Source organism: Strix aluco, chromosome 1, assembly GCF_031877795.1.
Source record: "Strix aluco isolate bStrAlu1 chromosome 1, bStrAlu1.hap1, whole genome shotgun sequence".
Lineage (NCBI taxonomy): Eukaryota > Metazoa > Chordata > Aves > Strigiformes > Strigidae > Strix > Strix aluco.
This window is the reverse complement of record NC_133931.1, coordinates 133,956,883-133,981,005: the sequence shown is the minus strand read 5'-3', so window position 1 is coordinate 133,981,005 and position 24,123 is coordinate 133,956,883. Positions and strand designations below refer to the sequence as shown.

At 39.6% G+C, this 24,123-nt stretch overlaps 1 protein-coding gene across 1 annotated transcript in view; it reads left to right on the top strand.

Annotated features, from left to right (window-relative positions):
- THSD7A (thrombospondin type 1 domain containing 7A) overlaps window positions 1-24,123 on the top strand; it is a 217,238-nt gene that overhangs the window by 106,859 nt on the left and 86,256 nt on the right. The window contains exons 6-7 of the mRNA XM_074836557.1: window positions 4,243-4,398; window positions 6,879-7,082. Coding sequence (XP_074692658.1) covers window positions 4,243-4,398; window positions 6,879-7,082 — 360 coding nt within the window. The remainder of the gene's footprint in view (window positions 1-4,242; window positions 4,399-6,878; window positions 7,083-24,123) is intronic.

Genomic DNA, 24,123 nt, shown 5'->3' with positions numbered 1-24,123 from the left:
TTTTTTCTTGTATGATTTTGTGTTAAGAGATTAGTGAGCTGGAAGCAGTAATGTTGAATGACTATCTGCCATCTTCATGCCTTCGTTATGTGGAGCAACACAGTGTAAAACTGTGCCAAAGGAGACAACATGGCAAACCAGAATGGGGTGATGATTATTCATTCCCTTTCCCCTTAAAATAGTGAGAAGTGAATACTTTTTCTGTAACTGGAAAGATCATCTACTTAGAAAATCTGAATGGAAACACACACACATATCTACAAATGAAACCATACTTTAATAACCTGATGTTCACTTTAACATTATATCTGTGGTTATTGATCTCATCTTTCAGAAAGCTATTTTGTCATGTTCTGAACTTATTTTAGAATATGTTTCATCAGTGAGCTCTTTCCATCAGAAGAGATTATTTGTAGTGGTAGCAGAAAATTAATGAGGTAACTTTCCTGTGAAAAAATGCTGAGGGAGTAGGATGAGAGAGTTTTAGGTTAAGGAATTGCATGTTTCTTCAATCAACCAAAGTGAACGAATATGGCCGACTTCACTTTGCTTTCTAGCAGATTCTCTGTTTAGTATAATATTTTGTCAAGTCCTATATTATGAAAGAGAATTAAAATCTTGTTTGTAATGAAATAGTACATTTTGTTTTAAAGTTCTGTGCCTTACTCTGCCACCTTATAGAGTTGTCCTATTATTTGTGTAACCTGGGAATTCCACAACCCACAGAAACATGGTGGGATGCCTCCCATGACTGGAGCGTGCCAGTTGATGGCTGCAAGCTCTTTAGAAGGGATAGACAAGGTAGGAAAGGCGGCGGGGTAGCAATGTATGTTAGGGACTGTTATGATTGCCTCGAATACAAATGCAGTGAAGACAGGATGGAATGTCTTTGTGTTAGAATCAGGGGGAAGGCCAACAGGGCAGATGTTGTAGTAGGAGTCTACTATAGGCCACCCACGCAGGACAGAGAGGTGGATGAAATATTCTATAGGCACTTGGGTGTAATCTCACGGTCGATTGCCCTTGTTCTTGTGGGGGACTTCAACTTCCCAGACATCTGCTGGAAATACAACACAGCAGAGCGGGACCAGTCCCAAAGATTCCTGGAATGTGTAGGGGACAACTTCCTAACACAACTGGTAAGAGAACCAACCAGAGAAGGTGCCCTGCTAGATCTCCTCCTTGTGAACAGAGATGGACTGGTGGATGATGTGGCAGTTGGAGGACAACTAGGGCACAGCGATCATGAAATAATAGAGTTCTCTATTCTTAGGGAGGCCAGGAAAGGGCTAAGCAGGACTGACATCCTGGACTTCCAAAGAGCTGATTTTGTCTTGTTTAGCCACCTGCTTGAAAGGATCCCTTGGGAGACGGTTCTGAAGGGTATAGGGGTCCAGGAAGGCTGGGCGCTCCTTAAGAAGGAAGTGTTAATGGCTCAGGAGCAGGCAGTCCCCAGGTGCTCTAAGAGGAGCAGGCAGCAGAGAAGACCACCCTGGCTGAACAGGGAGCTTTGGCTGCAACTCAAGGAGAAAAGGAGAGTTTACAGCCTTTGGAGGAAGGGGCTAGCCACTCACAGTGATTACAAAGATGCTGTGAGGCTATGCAGGGCGGAAATCAGGAGGTCCAAAGCCCAGCTGGAAATTAATCTAGCGTCAGCAATCAAAGATAACAAGAAATGTTTCTATAAGTATGTCAATAGCAAAAGAAAGACCAGGGAGAGTCTCCATCCCCTGCTAGATGCTGAAGGAAACTTGGTAACAAGTGATGAGGGGAAGGCTGAGGTCCTTAATGCCTTCTTTGCCTCAGTCTTTAATAACAAGACTAGTTGTGTTGAGGGAATCCAGCCCCCTCAACCAGAAGACAGAGACTGGGAGAGCGACCCCCCCGCAATCCAGGAGAGAGTCAGTGACCTGCTACACCACATAGACACACACAAGTCTATGGGACCAGATGGGATACACCCGAGGGTGCTGAAGGAGCTGGCTGGGGTGTTCTCCAAGCCGCTTTCCATCATTTACCAGCAGTCCTGGCTGACCGGGGAGGTCCCGACAGATTGGAAACTGGCCAATGTGACGCCCATCTATAAGAAGGGTCGGAAGGATGATCCGGGAAATTACAGGCCTGTCAGCTTGACATTGGTGCCCGGGAAGCTGATGGAGCAGCTCATCCAGAGTACCATCTTACAACACATGCGGGATAACCAGGGGATCAGGCCCAGTCAGCATGGGTTTATGAAAGGCAGGTCCTGCTTGACAAACCTGATCTCCTTCTACGACAAAGTAACCTCCTTATTGGATGAGGGAAAGGCTGTGGATGTAGTTTACCTTGACTTTAGCAAGGCCTTTGACACCGTTTCCCACAACATTCTTCTGGTGAAACTGGCTGCTCGAGGCTTAGATGATTGCACACTTTGCTGGGTAAGAAACTGGCTGGATGGCCGGGCCCAGAGAGTTGTGGTGAACAGAGTTAAATCCGGTTGGAGGCCGGTCACGAGTGGTGTCCCCCAGGGCTCGGTTTTGGGGCCACTCCTGTTCAACATCTTTATTGATGACCTAGACGAGGGGATCGAATGCACCCTCAGTAAGTTTGCAGATGACACCAAGTTGGGTGGGAGTGTTGATCTGCTTGAGGGTAGGGAGGCTCTGCAGAGAGATCTGGACAGGCTGGAGCGATGGGCCCAGGCCAACTGTATGAAGTTCAATAAGGCCAAATGCCGGGTGCTGCACTTGGGTCACAACAACCCCCAGCAGCGCTCCAGGCTTGGGGAGGAGTGGCTGGAGAGCTGCCAGTCAGAGAGGGACCTGGGGGTGTTGATTGACAGCCGGCTGAACATGAGCCAGCAGTGTGCCCAGGTGGCCAAGAAGGCCAATGGCATCCTGGCTTGCATCAGAAATAGCGTGGCCAGCAGGGACAGGGAAGTGATCTTACCCCTGTACTCGGCACTGGTGAGGCCGCACCTTGATTCCTGTGTTCAGTTTTGGGCCCCTCACTACAAAAAGGACATTGAATTACTCGAGCGTGTCCAGAGAAGGGCAACGAAGCTGGTGAAGGGTCTGGAGCACAGGTCATACGAGGAGCGGCTGAGGGAACTGGGGTTGTTTAGTCTGGAGAAGAGGAGGCTGAGGGGAGACCTCATCGCCCTCTACAAGTACCTGAAAGGAGGTTGCAGAGAGCTGGGGATGAGTCTCTTTAACCAAGTAACAAGTGATAGGACAAGAGGGCATGGCCTCAAGTTGCGCCGGGGAAGGTTTAGACTAGATGTCAGGAAGTATTTCTTTACAGAACGGGTTATTAGGCAGTGGAATGGATTGCCCAGGGAGGTGGTGGAATCCCCATCCCTGGAGGTGTTTAAGAGTAGGGTCGATATAGCGCTGGGTGATATGGTGTAGATGGGAACTGGCAGTGCTAGGTTAATGGTTGGACTAGATGATCTTCAAGGTCCTTTCCAACCTAGTTGATTCTGTGATTCTGTGATTCTGTAAAGTATGGAAGGAGTGGGATGATTTTGTTCCAGCCCTGTCCAGGGCTTATTGATCCTTAAAGAACAGAAGAATCTGCCCTCACATATGTCCTTATAGATTAATAATACTTTAATGAAAAAAATCAATTGTCTTGTGCAGAGTTTTAATTATTTTAAATATATTTTATATATATTATATGCAACACATATGTATATAAAAGCCTTTCTTGAACTAAAGCTGCTACTGCACAAATCTTATTGCTGAGTGTGCACCTGAAGGTCTTTAGAGTAAAAGAAAAAACAAAATTTTGTCATCATTTTAACTGTGTTTCAGGTTATAGCTTAAAAAGAATCTTCTAAATACTAATCAACCAGGCTTTTGAAGTCATAGTATCATATAGGAACAAAGGGATTTATATAGCTTTTTGTTCAGTTTCTTAAGTGAAGACATACTCAGTAAGACAGCAGGACATTGATTTATACAGAGCAGAATGTGAGCAACTGTTGTAGTAACATAATCTATCCATTAAATGAAAAGACTAGGTCTGAGAGGGTGCTGCAGTATCTACAGTCCTTTTGACTCCATGTAATCGGATTTGGTTCTGTTCATGCGGAGAGTAAACTGGCTTCTGTTTCATTTTTTCAAGACAAGCATTTTTCCATCACTTCATCAGATTAAAATGATGAGATAGCAGCCTTTCTAAACGAAGGGTGGTTCTGTCCACTTAGAGCTGAGAATCATGACCAGTGGCATGTGAGGAATGTGTTGACTGTTTTGACAGCCTCGAGACCGGTGGACCGTAGGCTGTGTACGGGACCTCTTCCCAGCACTTCCCAGCTGTGCCATATCCCCTGTCCTACAGAGTGTGAGACATCACCATGGTCAGCCTGGGGACCATGCACCTATGAAAGCTGTGATGACCCTCAGGCCAAGAAGGGTATGTAAAAATTCAGTGAAGCCTTTTAATGGTGATTATTTCATATTCCTAAGTCACAAGGCACCTTTGGCTATGCAAGCATAGGAAATTTTGTACCAAGAAGAGTATATCCAGTGTCTCTGAGCATCAAAAGAAGGTCATTGAATTAGGACTATATTTAACATTACTGGTCCACAAAAGCTGGCAAAAATGTGGGCTGTTTACAAGGTTCTCCAGGTCAGTTTGGGTTATTACAGCTCAATTCCAGTTTCAAACCTTCCTCTCAATCTGTGGAAGGGATGCAGTTTGCATATGTGTTCCAATCACAATTCTGGCACTGTCTTGAAAGGCAAACAGAAGCAGCCTTTGAGGTGCATAGTGTCCACGTCACTCAAAGATTTACAGTTCAGTAGTAATAGCTTAAGAATTCACCAGTACTGAGTAAAGCATGCTCAGACAAAGAGCTGGAAGCATTCACTGTTGATAAGTGACACTTTTACTGATGACATATGTGCTAGTTTCAAGTTTCACGTTTTACCATTTATTCCTATGCAGAACAGGTTGTAGTAACTTGACATCACAATAGGAATGCAAGAGTGCAGTGACAAGGACCTCATGTAAGAAGTCTGCAGGATTCTGGATGTAAATGAGAAAAACTGGCCTAGTCATTGCTGCGATGTGATTATCTGACAAAAGTTGAGAATACAGACTTGGTTCCTTGATTGAAAACACTCATAAGGAAGGGCAGCCACATATGTCCACTTGAAGGAGCAACTGTAATTACCACGTTAGCTTAGCTGCTTCTTCCTGGTACACTAGTAGCTACACTTCAGTATGGGCAGCAATAATTCAAGTTTTACAATGCTGTCTCCTGGTAACATGACCCAACCTTGATCAATTCAAGAAGGAAAAAGCATTTCAGTGTGTAAGCTTATTGGATCAAGTCTCCTCTGAGTACAGCTATCAAGTAGTCTGTTATTTCTGTTGCTGTTCCATCACTGAAAGATTTGCTGCATTTTCAGGGATAATGTCTAGGTTTGTGAGACTGATTTGGACATCTGTCTAACGGAAACATATTAGGATGGACTTTATGCAAGTCTTTACTCCTGCACACATGATCACAGGGATCTTTTCTCAACTGCCAATGTTTTCCTCTTCTCTGGAAATTCCTATATTTTATTTTATGATTGCATTGACAGTTCTGAGAATATGATGTAAAAGTTGTATAGGCACTTCCAGTTTTAGCAGCAAGTCTCCTACATATTTCAGGAATAAGCCTTTACTGTGGATCATTTGCCTCCTTTGTTGCAGTAAACTCTGGAGTTCTTTTTTTTTACATAATATCAACTTTTTGTGGCAGGCTTAGTAAACCATTTGGTCACAATTTGGCTGACCTCTTCAATTTAGAAAAAAACAGTTAAAGATACGTGGAAATATATTTTTTAAATAATATTTTTTATAATTAAATTGAGGCACATCTTCAAACAGAGAAACAATTCTTGCACATGTGTTTGAAAACTATGTCCTGTTTAGTTTGTGCCCAGTAGAGATGAAGGAGTTATATGTAATATTTTATAAAAAAATCTGTGTTACTAACCTGCCTGAATATTGAGATAAAACAAAAGAGACTGTGAAGAGATGTGAAACAAACCTTTGCCAAAGTTAAAATAGTATGATCAGACATATCAGAAACTATAGAAAATTATTACATGAGAAACTATTTCCTTAATGCATTCAGTTTGGTTAAGTTGTTCTGACTATAGATTTAGGCTGGCTTTTTCAACATGCCATCCTGAAAGTGGGAGAGAGGGTTGCTCTTGGAGGCTGACATTGACCTGGCAGATGACACACTCTATAAAGGCCCACCAGTTTCTCTGACTCAAAATGAGCTTAGGTAGTCTTAAGGAAATTTGTAGATACTTGCAAGGGCATATTGTGATGTTAATTACTGAAAATTTGTTCATAGGACTTGGGTTTATTTCCATACCTTTTCTGGCAATGTAGTCTTTTTTTTAATTTTATTTTTTGGGGGGAGGGGAGTGTTTATAAACTGATTTCACTTGATAATCCATCCCTATTAGAAGATACCTGAAAAGAAAACAAACAACATATTTGAGAAATGACAACCCAGCAATCTAGTCAAGATTTCTTAAATGAGATGGATCTGGCAAGAGTGATGCACAGGAAATTACTCCTGTCTCCCCGCTGGAGTATGTATGACTGGGATAAACAGGGGTTTAAGTTTATTGAATTTATTAAGCCAAATTTTATTGAATAAGCTCAAAACTTTTGATGGTCTTGTTAAGTTTTACCTCTCTTCCTTCTTTAAGGAGTTGTTCTACCCAGTTATTTAAATACAGTATTGCACAGAGTGTCTGTGGTATCTTCTACACAGAAGAGAAGCAGAGCTGTTCACTCAGGTGTAGATAGATAAAAATTCACTTCACTTTCCATTTTAGAATTGAATTATTCTGCCCTTTGTATTTTCATGGACATTTCAGGCTTTAAACTAAGGAAACGGCGCATCACCAATGAGCCTACAGGAGGAACGGGAAACTGCCCTCACCTTCTGGAAGCCATCCCATGTGAAGAGCCCTCCTGCTATGACTGGAGAATCGTGGGGCTGGAGGAGTGCATTCCTGACAATGAGAAGCCATGTGGCCCTGGTACACAGGTTCCTGTTGTTGTCTGCATCAACAGTGATGGTAAGATGCTTTTTCCCACAGTCCACACTGACTACAGTGAAGATGCTAAAATGTAGTCCAAAAGAGTAGCAGTTTTTGTCGTGTTCTCAGCTTTCTCAGTCCTTAAGACCAAGCTACCTGAAATAGAGAGAAATGTGCTTTAGTATTGGTTAGGAAAGAGGCCTTTTAGTTGTTCTAGGATCAAGCTTCTTCACCTACACACCATAGCTTTTCAAAGGTTCCCAAAGAGACTTTGAGAAAAGTAAATAGAAAACAGCTATCGTTATTCAGTAGGTCAGACTCCATGCCTGCAATGACTTGACTGAATTCCCTGATGTAATCCCACTAACAAAGCTGATCTTCTGAGTCCAGAACCAAATAAAGTGTGAGTAAAGTAAGATGCATTGCAGTAAGTATAGCTGGAAGAAAAATAATGTGCTTATTAAAAAGCATGGTTTGATGTGTGTTATGGAGTTGGTTTGACAGTCCAAGCTGTCTTGCTTCTTCAACAAGGTCAACAAAAATACCACCATTATTCAATTATCTCCTGTGAGAGAAAAAAGTTTTGGCATGACACAGTCATAAAAGCCAATTTTGAAAGCTGCTTACAAAATACTTGAATCTATAAAAGATTCATGAATTACTGTTACAACAATATTCCTTACTCATTAGTAATATTATAGTCTAGAGTCTATAGTCTAAATTAAAATAATTGTACTGAGTACAAAGCAGTTACAGTAAGAGACTTCAAACTCCATATAGAGGATTAAGTAAGAGGACACCTCTGATGAGTGTTTAACAACTGAACAAAATATTTTGTAATTAAATTGGTCAGAAGTAATAAGAGTTGATTATAGAAAGCTTTAAATCGTGAGCTTTCATGCTTAAGAATTTGGGTCATAATTGAGTTTTGGGTCTTAAATTGAAAAACTTAAGAGTGTAAGCTTTATTTTTCTGCATACACCTAAGACAACTGGTAACCTTTTTTACAGGCCAGAAGGAGATTAGCCTAGAATTACAATATTGTATCTTCTACATTTTATGTCCCTATCTCAAAAAATTTCCCTTCACAGTGTAATAATTTCTTGGCAACAATACTGAAACTATTTGAAATTTTGTTTATATACATTTTCAGATGAAAAATGGCCTTTTCTTCATAAATGAAAGTGTTTCCTAAATAAGTGTGAATTTTTCTCTCTTGTTTTTTAATGGAAAAAAATCTGTAAAACAAAACAAAAGTGTATTTTATTGTTTTACTAGATTTTGGTTAGTTTGGCTTGCCTTTGGTTTTGAGGAGTGGTATTTGCTTACATGTCTAACTTCTGCTTAGCCTAATTTCTTACTAAATTGTAATATAGACATTTATATTGACTATAATATATTGTAACCATAATACATGTGAAGCATGCAATCGAGCTACTAAACTTTGAGATATCTTTTATGTATATGGTATTTTCTATTGTTCTGTTTCAAACTCACAGGATTTTCTCTCTGCACTGCATGGGCTTTGGTTTTGGCCAAATTTGACTTGGAAGACTTGTAATGATTAACTTTTTTACTCCCTGTATTAATCTTTCTCTTTCTGTCTTTCTGAATTATATGGTGTTATATATTGCTGCAATTATATGGCACTATACATTGCCTATATCAACAATCTGTCCTGGAAGGAGTGAGAAGTCGGGCTTTGGCTATGTGCCTCCGTCTTTAAAGAGTTGTGGGCACAACTTCAAAGAAAGCACAAAAAAAATTGCAGTTATGGTTTGTTTTACAAAGATCAAATCACCCACAAAGGTATATGTTCAATATCTTTTGACAGAGTGCAAAATCAGTGGAGAGTAATGTAGTGGATTGGCTCAGCTCTTCCTTGAAATCCCATCTTTCTCTTAGTAAAGGATCTTGTGTGATCTTCACCACTAATACCAAGTGGCTTTTGCTTAGGTCTCTCTTGAGAAAGATTAGCATGATACAGTAGAAGCAAACAAAGTGTGAAGTAAGGACCCACCAACCTCAGTAGTCTCTCCCTCCAAGCTAACTGCTCAAGCATCTCCTTACTTTGCCTCCCACATCACAACCCACTGAAAATCCTGTAGGCAACTCTTAAATGCCCTTCTGAACACACACAACCACCTCTTCTCAGGTAGCTCCATCTAGTACTCTGGCCTCCTACCCTGACACAGGGCACCCCTGGTATCCTTCTTCACCAAACACTTGTTGCAGGCGTCCAGATTCTACTCTGCAAAATCTAGGAGAGCAGCACCTTGCAATCAGGCAGTTTTTGCATCAAGCCCCACAGCTGCAAGGTAGTTTGCAGTGAAATAAAGTTTGGAGAATGCTACTCTTCCATTGTCTAAACATCATGGTTTAAATTAATCATCATATGAAATTTGTGATTTCGGTGTTCTTTGAGCACTTGGAGAAGACTACATTGACTGTCAGTTAACAGGATACATAATTTGTATAATACTGTGCTGGTATATGGCACACAGGGAATTTTGTTCTATTTTACAGGTAAAAATGACTGTGAAGGGAAACTGTGTGGAAAGCATTAATTATCGCCTAAGTTTGCTATGTTGCTTAAACTGAACTAATCTTTGCTTAACAATACTCTCTCAGTCTCTTCAAGAGTTGGGTGGGGTTTTCTTTGTTCATATGAATTAATTAGCCAATCTTAAATCAGTGCCTGGATAGGAGAGGTTGGATCAAAGGGACTTAGGTGTATTAAAACAAGATTATTTTCCCCTTGGCTTCTGCTTTATAAAACGAAAAAGACTGGTGTAATTTTCAGAATCAGCATTGTACTATAAATGTACTGCTTGAACGTAAGATAAACCCAACACTGATGAGTATGTCCTCTTTCTGTGGACTGTTGCATCATTCTATATGAATCACAGAATCACAGAAACATCCAGATTGGAAAGGACCTTGAAGATCATCTAGTCCAACCATTAACCTAGCACTGACAGTTCCCAACTACACCATATCCCTAAGTACTATGTCAATGCGACTCTGAAACACCTCCAGGGATGGGGACTCCACCACTGCCCTGGGCAGCCCATTCCAACGCCTAACAACCTGTTCTGGAAATAAATGCTTCCTAATATCTAGTCTAAACCTTCCCTGGTGCAACTTGAGGCCATTACCTCTTGTCCTATCGCTTGTTACTTCATTTAAGAGGCTCATCCCCAGTTCACTGCAACCTCCTTTCAGGTAGTTGTAGAGGGCGATGAGGTCTCCCCTCAGCCTCCTCTTCTCCAGACTAAACAACCCCAGTTCCCTCAGCCGCTCCTCGTACGACATGTGCTCCAGACCCTTCACCAGCTTTGTTGCCATTCTTTGGACACGCTCGAGTAATTCAATGTCCTTTTTGTAGTGAGGAGCCCAAAACTGAACACAGGAATCGAGGTGCGGCCTCACCAGTGCCGAGTACAGGGGTAAGATCACTTCCCTGTCCCTGCTGGCCACGCTATTTCTGATGCAAGCCAGGATGCCATTGGCCTTCTTGGCCACCTGGGCACACTGCTGGCTCATGTTCAGCCAGCTGTCAATCAACACCCCCAGGTCCCTCTCTGACTGGCAGCTCTCCAGCCACTCCTCCCCAAGCCTGTAGCACTGCTGGGGGTTGTTGTGGCCCAAGTGCAGCACCCGGCATTTGGCCTTATTGAAACTCATGCAGTTGGCCTTAGCCCATCGCTCCAGCCTGTCCAGATCTCTCTGCAGACCCTCCCTACCCTCGAGCAGATCAACACTCCCACCCAACTTGGTGTCATCTGCAAACTTACTGAGGGTGCACTCGTTCCCCTCGTCTAGATCATCAATAAAGATGTTAAACAGGAGTGGCCCCAAAACCGAGCCCTGGGGGACACCACTCGTGACCGGCCGCCAACTCGATTTAACTCCATTCACCACAACTCTTTGGGCCCGGCCATCCAGCCAGTTTTTTACCCAGTGAAGCGTGTGCCCATCCAAGCCTCGAGCAGCCAGTTTCACCAGGAGAATGCTGTGGGAAACGGTGACAAGGCCTTACTAAAGTCAAGGTAGACAACATCCACAGCCTTTCCCTCATCCAATAAGCAGGTCGCCCTGTCGTAGAAGGAGATCAGGTTTGTCAAGCAGGACCTGCCTTTCATAAACCCATGCTGAGTGGGCCTGATCATCTGGTTGTCCCGCATGTGTTATATGATGGTACTCAGGATGAGCTGCTCCATCGGCTTCCCAGGCACCAATGTCAAGCTGACAGGCCTGTAATTTCCCGGATCATCCTTCTGACCCTTCTTATATACGGGCATCACACTGGCCAATTTCCAGTCTGTTGGGACCTCCCCAGTCAGCCAGGACTGCTGGTAGATGATGGAAAGCGGCTTGGCGAGCACCCCAGCCAGCTCCTTCAGCACCCTCGGGTGCATCCTGTCTGGTCCCATAGACTTGTGTATGTCTATGTGATGCAGTAGGTCACTGACTATCTCATCCTGGAATGCGGGGGGGTCGTTCTCCCAGTGATGCAGTAGGTCACTGACTATCTCCTCCTGGAATGCAGGGGGGTCGTTCTCCCAGTCTCTGTCTTCTGGCTGAGGAGGCTGGATTCCCTCAGTACAACTAGTCTTGTTATTAAAGACTGAGGCAAAGAAGGCATTAAGGACCTCAGCCTTCTCCTCATCACTTGTTACCATGTTTCCTCCTGCGTCTAGCAGGGGATGGAGACTCTCCTTGGTCTTTCTTTTGCTGCTCACATACTTATAGAAACATTTCTTGTTATCCTTGACTGCTGAAGCCAGATTAATTTCCAGCTGGGCTTTAGACCTCCTGATTTCTACCCTGCATAGCCTCACAGCCTCTTTGTAATCACTGTGAGTGGCTAGCCCCTTCTTCCAAAGGCTGTAAACTCTCCTTTTCTCCTTGAGTTGCAGCCAAAGCTCCCTGTTTAGCCAGGGTGGTCTTCTCTGTCGCCAGCTTCTTTTACAGCACCTGGGGACTGCCTGCTCCTGAGCCATTAAGGCTTCCTTCTTAAAGAGTGTCCAGCCTTCCTGGACCCCTATACACTTCAGGATCATTTCCCAAGGGATCCTTTCAAGCAGGTGCCTAAACAAGACAAAGTCAGCCCTTTTGAAGTCCAGGATGTCAGTTCTGCTTAGCCCTCTCTTGGCCTCTCTAAGAAAAGAGAAATCTATTATTTCATGATCGCTGTGCCCTAGTCGGCCTCCAACCACCACATCATCCACCAGTCCTTCTCTGTTCACAAAGAGGAGATCCAGCAGGGTGCCTTCTCTGGTCGGTTCACTCACCAGCTTTGTCAGGAAGTTGTCTCCCACACATTCCAGTAATCTCCAGGACTGGTCCTGCTCTGATGTGTTGTATTTCCAGCAGATGTCTGGGAAGTTGAAGTCTCCCACAAGAACAAGGGCAAGCGATCGTGAGATTTCTCCTAAATGCCTATAGAATATTTCATCCACCTCTCTGTCCTGGGTGAGTGGCCTATAGTAGACTCCTACTACAACATCTGCCCTGTTGGCCTTCCCCCTGAGACTAACGCGAAGACACTCCACCCTGTCTTCACTACACTTGTACTCAAAGCAATCATAACAGTCCCTAACATACAGCGCCACCCCACCACCTCTCCTTCCTTGTCCATCCCTCCTAAAGAGCTCGTAGCCATCAATTGGCACACTCCAGTCATGGGAGACATCCCACCATGTTTCTGTAATAGCCACACCATCATAATTTTCTTGTTTCATCATGGCTTCAAGCTCCTCCTGTTTGCTACCCATGCTGTGTGCATTGGTATACATGCACTTCAGATGGGCTGATGTTTTTCTCCCTTCCCCCTTCAAATCTAGTTTAAAGCTCTGTCTATGAGCCCAGCTAACTCCTGCCCCAAGATCCTTTTTCGCCTCTAGGACAGGTGCATTCCATCTAATGCCAAAAGATCTGGTGCCCTGTATACCAACCCATGACTGAAAAATCCAAAGCTCTGACGGTAACACCAGCCTTGGAGCCACAAGTTCATCTGTTGAGTTCTCCAGTATTCTTCTTCATCCATCCCCACAACTGAAGGGATGGAGGAGAACACTACTTGTGCCCCTGACCCCTTAACCAGTTTCCTCAGGGCCGTGAAATCTCTCTTCATTGCTTTAGGACTTCTCCTGGTAATGTCGTCACTACCTACCTGAAAAACCAGGAGAGGGTAGTAGTCCTTGGGTCTCACTAGAGGAGGGAGTTTAGCCATGAGGTCCTTGACACGGGCCCCAGGGAGGCAGCAGACTTCCCTATGAAGTGGGTCAGGTCTGCATCTGGGGCCTTCAGCACCCCTCAGAATGGAGTCAACAACTACAATGACTCTTCCGGGGTTCTTTTTAGAACTGGTTTTAATACATGGTCTAGAATGACCCGTCCTTGGTGGGCCTTGGTCTTCCTCCTTGTTTGTCTCATTCTCTTCCTCCTTCTCTTCTTCATTCAAAGGTTCCAGGGCCCCGAATCTGTTGTGAAGGGACACCACGGAGGGTGAGGGAGGTCAGGAGAGGATTTTTTTTTTTTAAATGTTTAAAGCATAATTAGTTGGGATAACATGTCTTGACCTGTGTGTTTTACTTCACAGTTAGAATCAAGCAGCAGTGTTTGTGAGATTGTTTTATATAATTGGAATGAGCTTCTCTCTTCAATTTGCTGTAAAGATAAGAGTCATTACAGCCTTTGAGACAATAGCAAACAATAGATTATCCTTCTGTGTTGCTGCTGGAGGTCTGTGATTGTCATTCTCTTTCCACAGCAGATTGCAGTAATCAGAATTTTCATTCAGGCTGAAAAAAATATGACAGTCAGTACCCCAGGTTGTCATTGCAGAAGCTGTAATGAACTTTGATGTATTTTATTATATAAATGGGATTTCAGCCTTTTAGTGTGGAAAGAACCTTTTCAGAATAAATATTCTTTGTCAGTCTCCCAGAAAATTTTACAAAGGAGCTAGTTTAGGTGAAAAAAACTCCTTTTGGTTGTGGAAACTCCAAGGTTGGACAGAAGCTGATCAGAATTCCTCTATCATATATATTATTTTAATGATTAGATCTGCAGCTAATGTTCCATGCTAATTTTGCTGATGATAGTATGACCTTTTTTTAAAAATAAATTGTAATTCATATATGTACATGTAATATATATAAGGCATACTTGTATGCATGCACACACACAGGTATGTGCATATTATCTATTATTAAGTTCTTTAATGCAGTTCAAAAGAGTGATTTCACAACACATGAATTTGCTCTACTTCTCTGGAGCTATGACAATCTATGAAGAATACCATTTCAAAAAATATTTCTTTATTATTTAAATGGTAGGAAAGCTGGCCACTTCTCCACTCTGTAACTTATACATTAGTGCTACTCATATGTAAATATGCAAAATAATTTCTGACATAAGAATCTGCAAAATCAACTACTGCTGAAAATGCCTGCAAAATGCCAGTTCATTCATTATGGGTATTTAGATTTTCATCTTTCGGCTGAACTCTAGCACACGTACTAGCAGTGGCTGTGGTGTAAGTAGTGTGCTTCTGATCCTCAGAGAGTAGGCTAAAATTACTTGCTCATTTTTTAGGAATGTGTAAATAATAAATTGGTTTACAGCCTTTATAATATACTGGGCTATGTACCACTGCATGGATAAAACAGATCTCACTTTTGAAGGGCAAATTTCTTCCGGACCTTGTTCAAGCTCACTAATTGTTGGGTTACAGTTAGCTCCACAGGGGAAAGGAATGGACTCATTGCCATGTCCTGCCTCACAGCTGTGAGATATGACTAGCCTTAGAAGAGGGAGCCATGGCAACAGCAAGACTCTTCGTGTATATGCAAATTGCTGCAACTCTTTGAAGTAGCAAAATTTTTCCTGAAGTTGTCTAGGCAGAGATGTGTGCTGATGTAGCTGAGTGCCACGAGTTCTCTTTTGACACCTGGACATACATGGGTGACACAGGTCTGGTCTTCCTGAGGCTGGAGCACAAATTCAAACCACCTGTGACATCAGTGTATCCTGATGTAAATGGGTGGGCTGTACCCCGTTTGCAATATTCAGGGGAAAAACAATGGTGTTCCTAGTTAATTAAAAGATATAGAAGGTAAACTAGTCTGTATTGTTAAGACATGCAGATGTAAAAATTTCAAACCGATTAGATTAGCTACTTTGTATGGAGTGGCTCAAACACTGTACTGTCCAAAATGGAACAGTGTATGTTTCCTTTATCTGTCTTTATTCTCAGCTAGTGTGACTAATTGAAGACACCATACTTCATCTATACAATAATCCTATAGGATTTAATTACTTTACTGTTTTTCTCTGGACTTAGAAATTTCTTAAATATTTCTTGCATTCCTTTTATTGAATTTTACTTTGCAGAAAAGCTTATAAAATTTCTTCATGTAGTTTAAATTTTCTTCTATAGTTTCCTGATCAACATCTGTATTTTGTATCTTAATTTTTAGCCTGTGGCTTTATATCTTCTTACAATAAGCATCTAATTAAATCTATAGAATAAACTTCGGGAAAAACTGAATATCAGTTGGTGCAGCCCTTTTCACTCAAAATATTTTGGCTGCTATAAAAATCGGCCCTTTCTGTATATTTATAGTTTGAATCAAATATATGCTAAATGAGTAGCTGCTGATCTTTATTAATTTTCACAATGGGAAACAATAAGAGAATCAATGAAAGCTTTATAGGTGTGCTCAGGTATAGTCTAATTCTTCTGCCCTTTCTATTGTGTGGCTATATGCATTGAATGAAGAAACCATCAGACTGGTTGGATTTTTTAATGATTATTTAAAAAGAAAATACCTACTTTGTATGACTTTATGACTTAGTTCTTTAAAAAGAATGAAGAGCCAAATTTGAATTCAAATTACATTGAATTTTTGAATTAATCCTGTAAGAGAACCCAGATCAAAATCTGGCCAGTGCTCAGCAGTTGATTAGCAGAAAAATACAGTAGCTAATGACAGTTTCTTTCAGCACATACTGCCTTATGCTTACAGGAACTTGGTTATATGGGCATTAGTCATCATTTCCCAATATTAATTTCTTAGCTAATGTCATTACAGAATTGATTTGAACTGTTCTTTTCTGCCTAAAAGCTTTCAGGCTGACCGTCTGAGGTCACATTTGCATTTAAATCAAATGTAAGATGCATACTTTCTTCTTCAACGTAAACACATAGGATATGAAATTTATAACCTGGTCCTTTCTTTCATTTGTCTGGTTACATAAAAACTATTGAATGTGTTTCTTTGATGTTTGCTGTGTGTAAGAATTTGTTACTGAGGGTAAATACAATCAGTTTAAAGGACCTTAAAATTGATACTCTCAGGACATTATGTTTCATAGCATTGGATTTTTAAGTCCGTTCTTTTTAACAAGATTTGCTTTGTTTAGTATAAAGGAATATAAGGAAAAAGTAGTGCACACTACTGCTTAAACTATCCCATTTCAGTTATCAGGAAGTTTGATAATTGATAATTCTTCTGTCAATGGAAGATCACATTCAATATGTCATAGCAGTTCCTTTTTGTTTCTCATCTTGACACTAGGAAAGTGGACATATCCCTATTAAGTTCCATATAAGAATGGATGCTTTTAGTGTTTGTATAACATGAAGTGATTTCATTATATGGGATGACTCAAATACATCACTTGCTTTGTCAATGTCTTTAATAGTTGGCCTGGAATGTGATGCGATGATTTCAGTTAAAGGGATAAGTAAGGCAAAACCAAAGTTTCATCTGCATAGTGCAATAAACAGTTATCAGTTATGACAGTGCAATCGACCATTGTTTCCAATTTATCATATATTTTTGAAGACAGAGTTTCACTTGGTATGAACAATGCCTATAGAGACATTAATGTTCATAAAGAATATAAAAATGGGTGGGCCAATTTAATTACCAAAATCTTTTTCTTGTGTCATAGATCATAATTTGACTGTCTAGTCAGTTGAGTTTGCTGGGATTTGGCATGTTTACTTCTAAAATGTACTATAACATCTTTGCAGAGAAGCTGTATTGGTGTACTGAAAATTTATTGTACATCTAGGAGTAGAAGTTGCTGTAGTGGGAAGCACAAATATTTTGGAAATATACCACAGAGAGTGCAATTACACGTTTCATATCATGCACTCTCTTAGTAACCTGCTTTTGTTTATGATGGCACAACCAGGTGGAAAAGTAGGATATTGCAAGAACTGCTTGTAATAGCAGTGGGTAAATTAGGAGGGGGGGATGCATAAATTTTGATTTACACAGCAGCCTGCAAAGTAAGAACCCAATGCTGATGAGACTCCAAGTTTCATCATAGTAAGAATACAGAGAGGGATAATTGTAGATACATTTCAAAACAATTGTTTTTTTAGGAAGGTCAGTTTAATGCTTTACAATCTTTCCATTTGTTACTTCAAATTATGCTGTTATGAAACAAGAAAAAAGGGTTTTATGGACTTGTGGATGGATTATAAATCTGGATTTATAGACCCCATATTGAACTTCATTTGTTTTGGATTTGTGTGTCATGTTAACTCCCTAAAACAGACTCAGAAAATACGTTAAATATTTTTACAAAACATACTCAGAAGAAATAATGTTACATTTAATAATGTTATGTATAATAATAATGTTACATAGGTATAAATTAAATACCACTTTCTTGGCAGATTTTATTACACAGTACTAATCATTAATCTTTATGATAAAATGTTTTCAGTATCCTCTCATTAGATTTGATGGGAGTAAGTTTTTCATCTGAGAGAAAAAGGTTTCACATGATTATTTATATTTTCTGACAACCTGCATGCTAATGATAAATTTTTTTAATAATTGTTATCAGACTTCAAAGCTGTGAAACTAGTGTGTTGATAAATGGTGACGATTAAAACATCTTCATTAGCCAGTCACGTTGAGCCAGAATAAATAGGAATTTTATTCTCAGTACTTCCAGTCTTAAGCAGCTCACTGTCTGACCTTTCTTTCAGATCATAATTTGTGTTGAGTACTGATTAATGTAAAACCACTCTTATCTGCCAAGAAATATTTGATTTCACAAGATAACTGTTCCAGTGGCAATTTAAAGAGCCTTAAAATAATCTGTGTTATTTTGCAATTCTTGTAACTCCTGTGCTCTGCACAAGCACCATCTCCACTGAACACTTAAGAAACTTCAACCTAAGAGTAAAACGTACCAAACTACAATGATTACAGCAAATCAGAGCAAACAACTGAGGATCCCAGTCTCCCCAGTGTTCCTAGTGATCTGTTCCCGATTTTGGGGTGCAGGTAGCTTTTGGCAGGGTTTCAGCTATGAAGAGTCACAGACCTATTGCAGATGTAAAGGAATAGATTTGTACCTGGGATTTGGTGATAAGGGGAATGGAAAACAAGAGGGAGAAACTGTTACTGACCAAGCAATGAGATTAAGAGCTGGAGAAAGGTAGGATTTGACCCTAGTTTCCTCCAGGACAGTTTACTGAGAGCAAGTAAGGAACTCAAAGGAAGTTATGAAATGTCTCTATGTGGCAGGGATTATGAATGAATCTAGGGAGGGATTCTGTCTGGTGACAGTCAGCCCAAGGGAGGATTTGACAAGCAGCTGGAGAGAACTTGGCAGGACTGGATGAAAGGGACAGCGAGGTGACAGACTGGGATTAGTGTCTGGAAAAAATAAAGCTGGATAAAAAGCCAGAGAAGAGGAAGAGAGAAGGAAATTTGTCACTTCTAGAGCTGGAACACAGCATGTTATAATCTATTCCTGCTTCTGTTCCATGAGATCACCTGACAGAGCAGTAAGTGTCCAGAGTCAGCGTAATATCCATGGCAGAAGTACTATTTTTCATTTGGCTTCTGTTTTAAACTAGAAAATTGGAAAGAAATATTATGTCAATGTTAACTATTTTAGGTTGCAAAGCCAAGTGCTCAAACATTAGGAAATTAAAGTTGTTTTCCTAGTCCTTATGCAAATGTATCAGATGGAAGTCTTTAATTATTTAATTTAATTGTGCCTACATGACATTTTCCCCACAGAACCTGCTACTTATTTATGAAATGGATATATCTCCTTTGGAGATTAAGTGGGCATTTTGTAGTAATGAATGCTTTATCTTTGAGACAACTAGCTGTAGTTTTTCCTTCTTCAGGGTTTAATTTTGCTCTGCTTTTCTTCAGCATCAGCAAAATATAAATAATGCTAACCTATCACATATTGAATGTTCTGAAAATAAATATATTAGTGGCTGTCTGATAGTCATGACAGAAAGACCTTAGAAAAATTACCAATTCTGTTTTAATAACATCTTTAATTAATGTGTGGTAAATAAATCATGTGTTGAACAAAGAGAATAAAACTGAAAATACCAAATAGCTACTCATTAAGGAGTTTCCAATCTGTGAACTGAAGGAGGAAGGGACCCAATGGAAAAATAATAAGTGTGTTATTATGCAATTAAAAAAATGCATTATACAAAGACAACTTTAATTCTGGCATTTGCTGTTCGGTTTCTTGACATAATTTTGGGGGTAATTTATGGAATAGCTATTTAAATCTTGCCCTAAGAGTTATCAGATGTTTGGTTTTAATTTTACTGATTTGAGTACTGATATTATTTTATAAATAGCAAATTGCTGCATTAGTGTTTTCCAGAGAAAAGATACTGATTAGAAACTATATCAAATCTCCTGCTCTGAATGTCTCAGACTGGATTTTTTTTTGCTTTTTTAAGAGGGGAAAAAGAATAATGCTATCTAGAAGCAGCTTAAATCTTGTGGGAGGCTTCTAGAAAACCAGTGATGTCCTAGTAGGGGAGGGATACCTTATTTTCAGGGTACAGCTGATTTCTCTGAGTAGGTGCAAATCTGCTGTGAAATCTGTCAGATTTATGTGGCTTTAGGATGTTAGCTTGTATAACTTATTAACAAAGTAGAAAAGTTATAATATCCCTATACCTGCAGATGTGTTCCTGCTACTTTTGGTTTTGTTGTGTGACAATGTTGTTGTATTTCCTTAATTTAGCATAGGTTTATAAGGTATAGGTATTTCTGGTTGCTTTCCTAAGAGCTCTTTCTCTGAATCTATATACTGAGAGGCCAGGAGAAAGTAAAAGTCAAAAGGATGAATTAGTTTTAGTCTTATAGAGAGGAATCAGTTATGAAAATGTTTCCAAAAGACAAGATTAATTCACAGTCTGAGCTCCCTAAAGGCGTGCTGTGCCTTCCACTTGTAATGATGAGAAGATATTCATTGCAAGATGGATAAAAAGATGTTCTCCAAAGACTGCATTTTATCTGCCAGTAGTAGGACACAGACAGAAGCATCCGTGAAATTAATTATAAAAACACTTCTCAGAAATGTGTAAACATGACAGTGGCAGTGATCTCTTTTACACCTCTTGGGTCCTGTGTTTTAACTGTGATTGAATTGAGCTGTCAGATTACATATAGAGTGACAACTCTTTACTAGCTGCAGCTGGATGAATAATGCAAAGAAAATGTTTGCAATCATCTTTTACTATACAAAATAATTTTTCTTATTCTCTTGAACCCCCTTTTGAGTTACAGGTATATTTGTGTGGCAAGAGGTATCACAGGTATTTGTGAATGCATAGTTGTAAACTTGCTGCAAATTCACTATAGTTGTGAAATATTTGGTAATTGACAAACTGAAACATTCATCTAATATTCTGTCAGCTGCATGCCATTCGTCATTCTCTTCTGCTGTGGGTTATGCTCTTGCATTAGAGAGAGAAATAACATTAAAATGTTGGTGGCCAAATTCTAGGGAAGTACTTTGTGATGAAACTGCAGTGCTGGAGTATTTATGAATCAATTTATGATACAGCTTTGTGAACTTCTGAGCTTAGGTTTATAAAGTTATCCTCCCAAAGTCATATTTTTGCAGAAAATGAGAAGCCTGAAGTTCATGAAAGTTGTGGGTATTTAGTGTTTCTTGAAAACCAGGCCATTAAGGTAGCTGTTTAAAATATGCAGATTAGTACCTCAGTGTAGGGAATAGTTTAAAAGATTGACTGTGGCGAGCGCTGTTGTTCTACTGACATTAGTGGAGCTGTCACATTGTTTTCATGCTACTCTTTTTTGTAGTGTTGCCTATTATTTTATATTTTAATGCCTCTATTGCTAATTTATATTCTTGAATGTTTATCTAGTTCAGATCAGTACATCAGAATTATTATTTCTAATTGAACTAGTTTGAAATTGTTGATATTCCGTTGCCCTGTCCAGACTTGTTCTCCACTTATTTTTGAGCTTATTGGAGGGGAGGAGGAAGTGCCTAAACTGGTAGTTACAATAAAATGCCTGTGAAACATTTTTAAAGGCTACAGCACTCTACTTGTCCATATCTGATGAATTTAAAAATTTGATGAGAATACTCAGTAGTGAAAAAAAAGTTATATAATTCCCAGTGATTAATAAAACATCTTGTTTTCTAAATAAACAAGAAGACATATTGCAATGCTCAAATAGACATATGTTGTGTTTTCAGATCTATGTATTTTAAATCCTACTGTTACCAATGTTCAAAATAACACTATCAATATTTCTAAAGTCTGTCAAATTATTTCCACTGTTAAACACAATAGAGATTCTGTAACATTTTACAAACAAATGGAGAAAGTATTTTTTTATTTTACTTTTGAAGTCATACTTTTATATCTGTTTGTCACTATGTGAATTGTGGCTTGATTGGGAAAGTTTATGAGAATGTCCATGTGATCTTGAGATCAGCTATATCTTTTTAAGGTGAGCTGGTGTTTTTGCCAAGTGTTCTTAGAAATATACTGTGAATTTTCAAGTGATCTCATCCTCCAGATTCGCACTGTGTCTTCCTGTTTCCTTATAGCTCTGTCAGCACTTTTCTCCTCCTTTCCATATTCTGCTTAAAATGGCCTATTGGTCTGACATATTGATCCCACTTGGTCCCATGACTAATATTGATTTTATTCTCAATGGGACCGTAGCCTGTCATCAAACTTACTTTTTCTTTCATATCAAGATGATGTTTGATTGGCTTATTTGACACTAGAAGGCAACTGCGCTTGGTTATGATCAATACACTTGTATTCTCTGTTCCTTATCATTCTCAGCAAGACTACATTAGCAAATGAACCGTGAAAATGCTTCAACTACCTGTCAAGCAGTGGGAAAATCTTACTCCTGTTGTTAGGCAATGTGTAGGTACTCTGCTGGGCTCTTTATTAGAAATTGGACTACTATTCCTGTGGTACAAGTCTAGTATGACACAAAGTTAAAGTACAGCAGATTTTCAGCTAAAGGCATATCATGTTTCAGTTTTTTGTTTACTTTGTCTTATCTGCATGAAGACACTTGGGAAAGTTGGTCCAAATTAACTGCAAAAATAATATTAGTTAAACTACGTTAAACATGTTCGTGAATCCTCTTATTCAAAATTAAGGTGGCCTTAATTCTATTTATTAAGAATTTTCTTTTTCATTCTGATTAAGGATAGCCATACAAAATGTTAATACAGTTTAACTAATCTCCTGCAAAGTTCCATTTTAATTAATTTGGATGAATTCTTCAGTATTCCTATTTAGATATGTCATTTTCAGTGATACTCACATTATCATCAGTAGTTCAGATACAGCCTCTTTCATGCTGGTGGATATTCAGTGGTATCAGAAGTAGTGAAAAGTCAAAGAAGGTATCATCTGCAAGAAGTGTTTTCCGTTAGTCTTTGATGCATAATAAAAAATATGCACTCAGTAACTTAGAGTGTTGTGTCAGAGATAAATAGGCTGTGTTACTTTTTAAGTCATACTTAGTGCTGTAAGACACCCTCAGTGTGCCTCTGTGTGTATAGTGAACTGATGTCATGTACATATATTTTTTTTAATTTATTTTTTTTTAATTGGGAGCTTTGCAGGTAGCCAAGTGATTGCTGTATGCTTGGGGGAACTGATACTGTGGCTATCATCACCACTACCACTTACAAAATTATGTAAATAAATACAGGGAGAATTGGAAAACCTTTTTCCATATTTTCCTGGGTGAAAGGTATGTCATTTAGTTTTTTAAGATGAGTAAATCGAGCAAACAACAGTGAAAAATAAGAGAGGGGATAAAGGAATAAGAGCTAAAGTTTGAAAGTAGGTACCGCTAAATGTTCTTGTTAAGATGACAAAGGGAGCAGAACAATTTCTTCCACTTTCCTCAGTTCCATTGAGTCAAGAATTAAAGCATAAATAAGAAGTTTGCACTTTAATGGAAAAAAAAAAGTTTTTTTTCTCCCCAGTCAAATACCTCAGGCTACTGTATATTTCTGAGTTAACAAAGTTATGGAATATTATTTTTTCATGCTGTTGTTTAATCTGGCCTTCCTACATATGTGACAGGTGACACTGCATTTTACACTGAAAAAATACTCTTTGGATAAAGAAATACTATTCCTTTCCCTGTTTTTATTTCTCTCTGTCAAATTTAGACTGTATCTACTGTATCTAATTCTGATAGATGACTCTAATATAAATGGAGGTACATACGTTTTTCTATTACCAGACATGAAAATGGGATTACTCAAGGCATTAATATCATATCTGAAGGTGTGAGTTCATTATTTTTAACCAATTACATCCAAAGAACATGCAAAGATATTTCCTATCTGAAGCAATTTTAGAAGGAAATATACATCTTTAAAATATGTTCTTCATTTTTGTTTCAGAGTTGTCCCATTATTTCTGTAATTATTTCAAAGTAAGAAGTGTTACTTTGTGTTTGATAATTCCTGTAGCTGTTTCGTACATGGTGCAAAGTCTTGCATTTACCTGATGCATTAAGGAATACTGAACTAGATTTCTTAGCATTGACTCACTTTTCTTTAAATTTGTGTGAATGAAACTTCAGATGAGCTTAAGGACGGGAGAAGTTTTGGAACCAGAACTGTCTTCTCTCTGTAGCAGAATGCCTGTCACATCTTTTAGCTTTCCTATAAACCACTTGCTGGCATTACCTGCTTCTGTATTTTTTCTACATAGTTGCTAACGTGCTGTGTTGTGAGGAAGGTT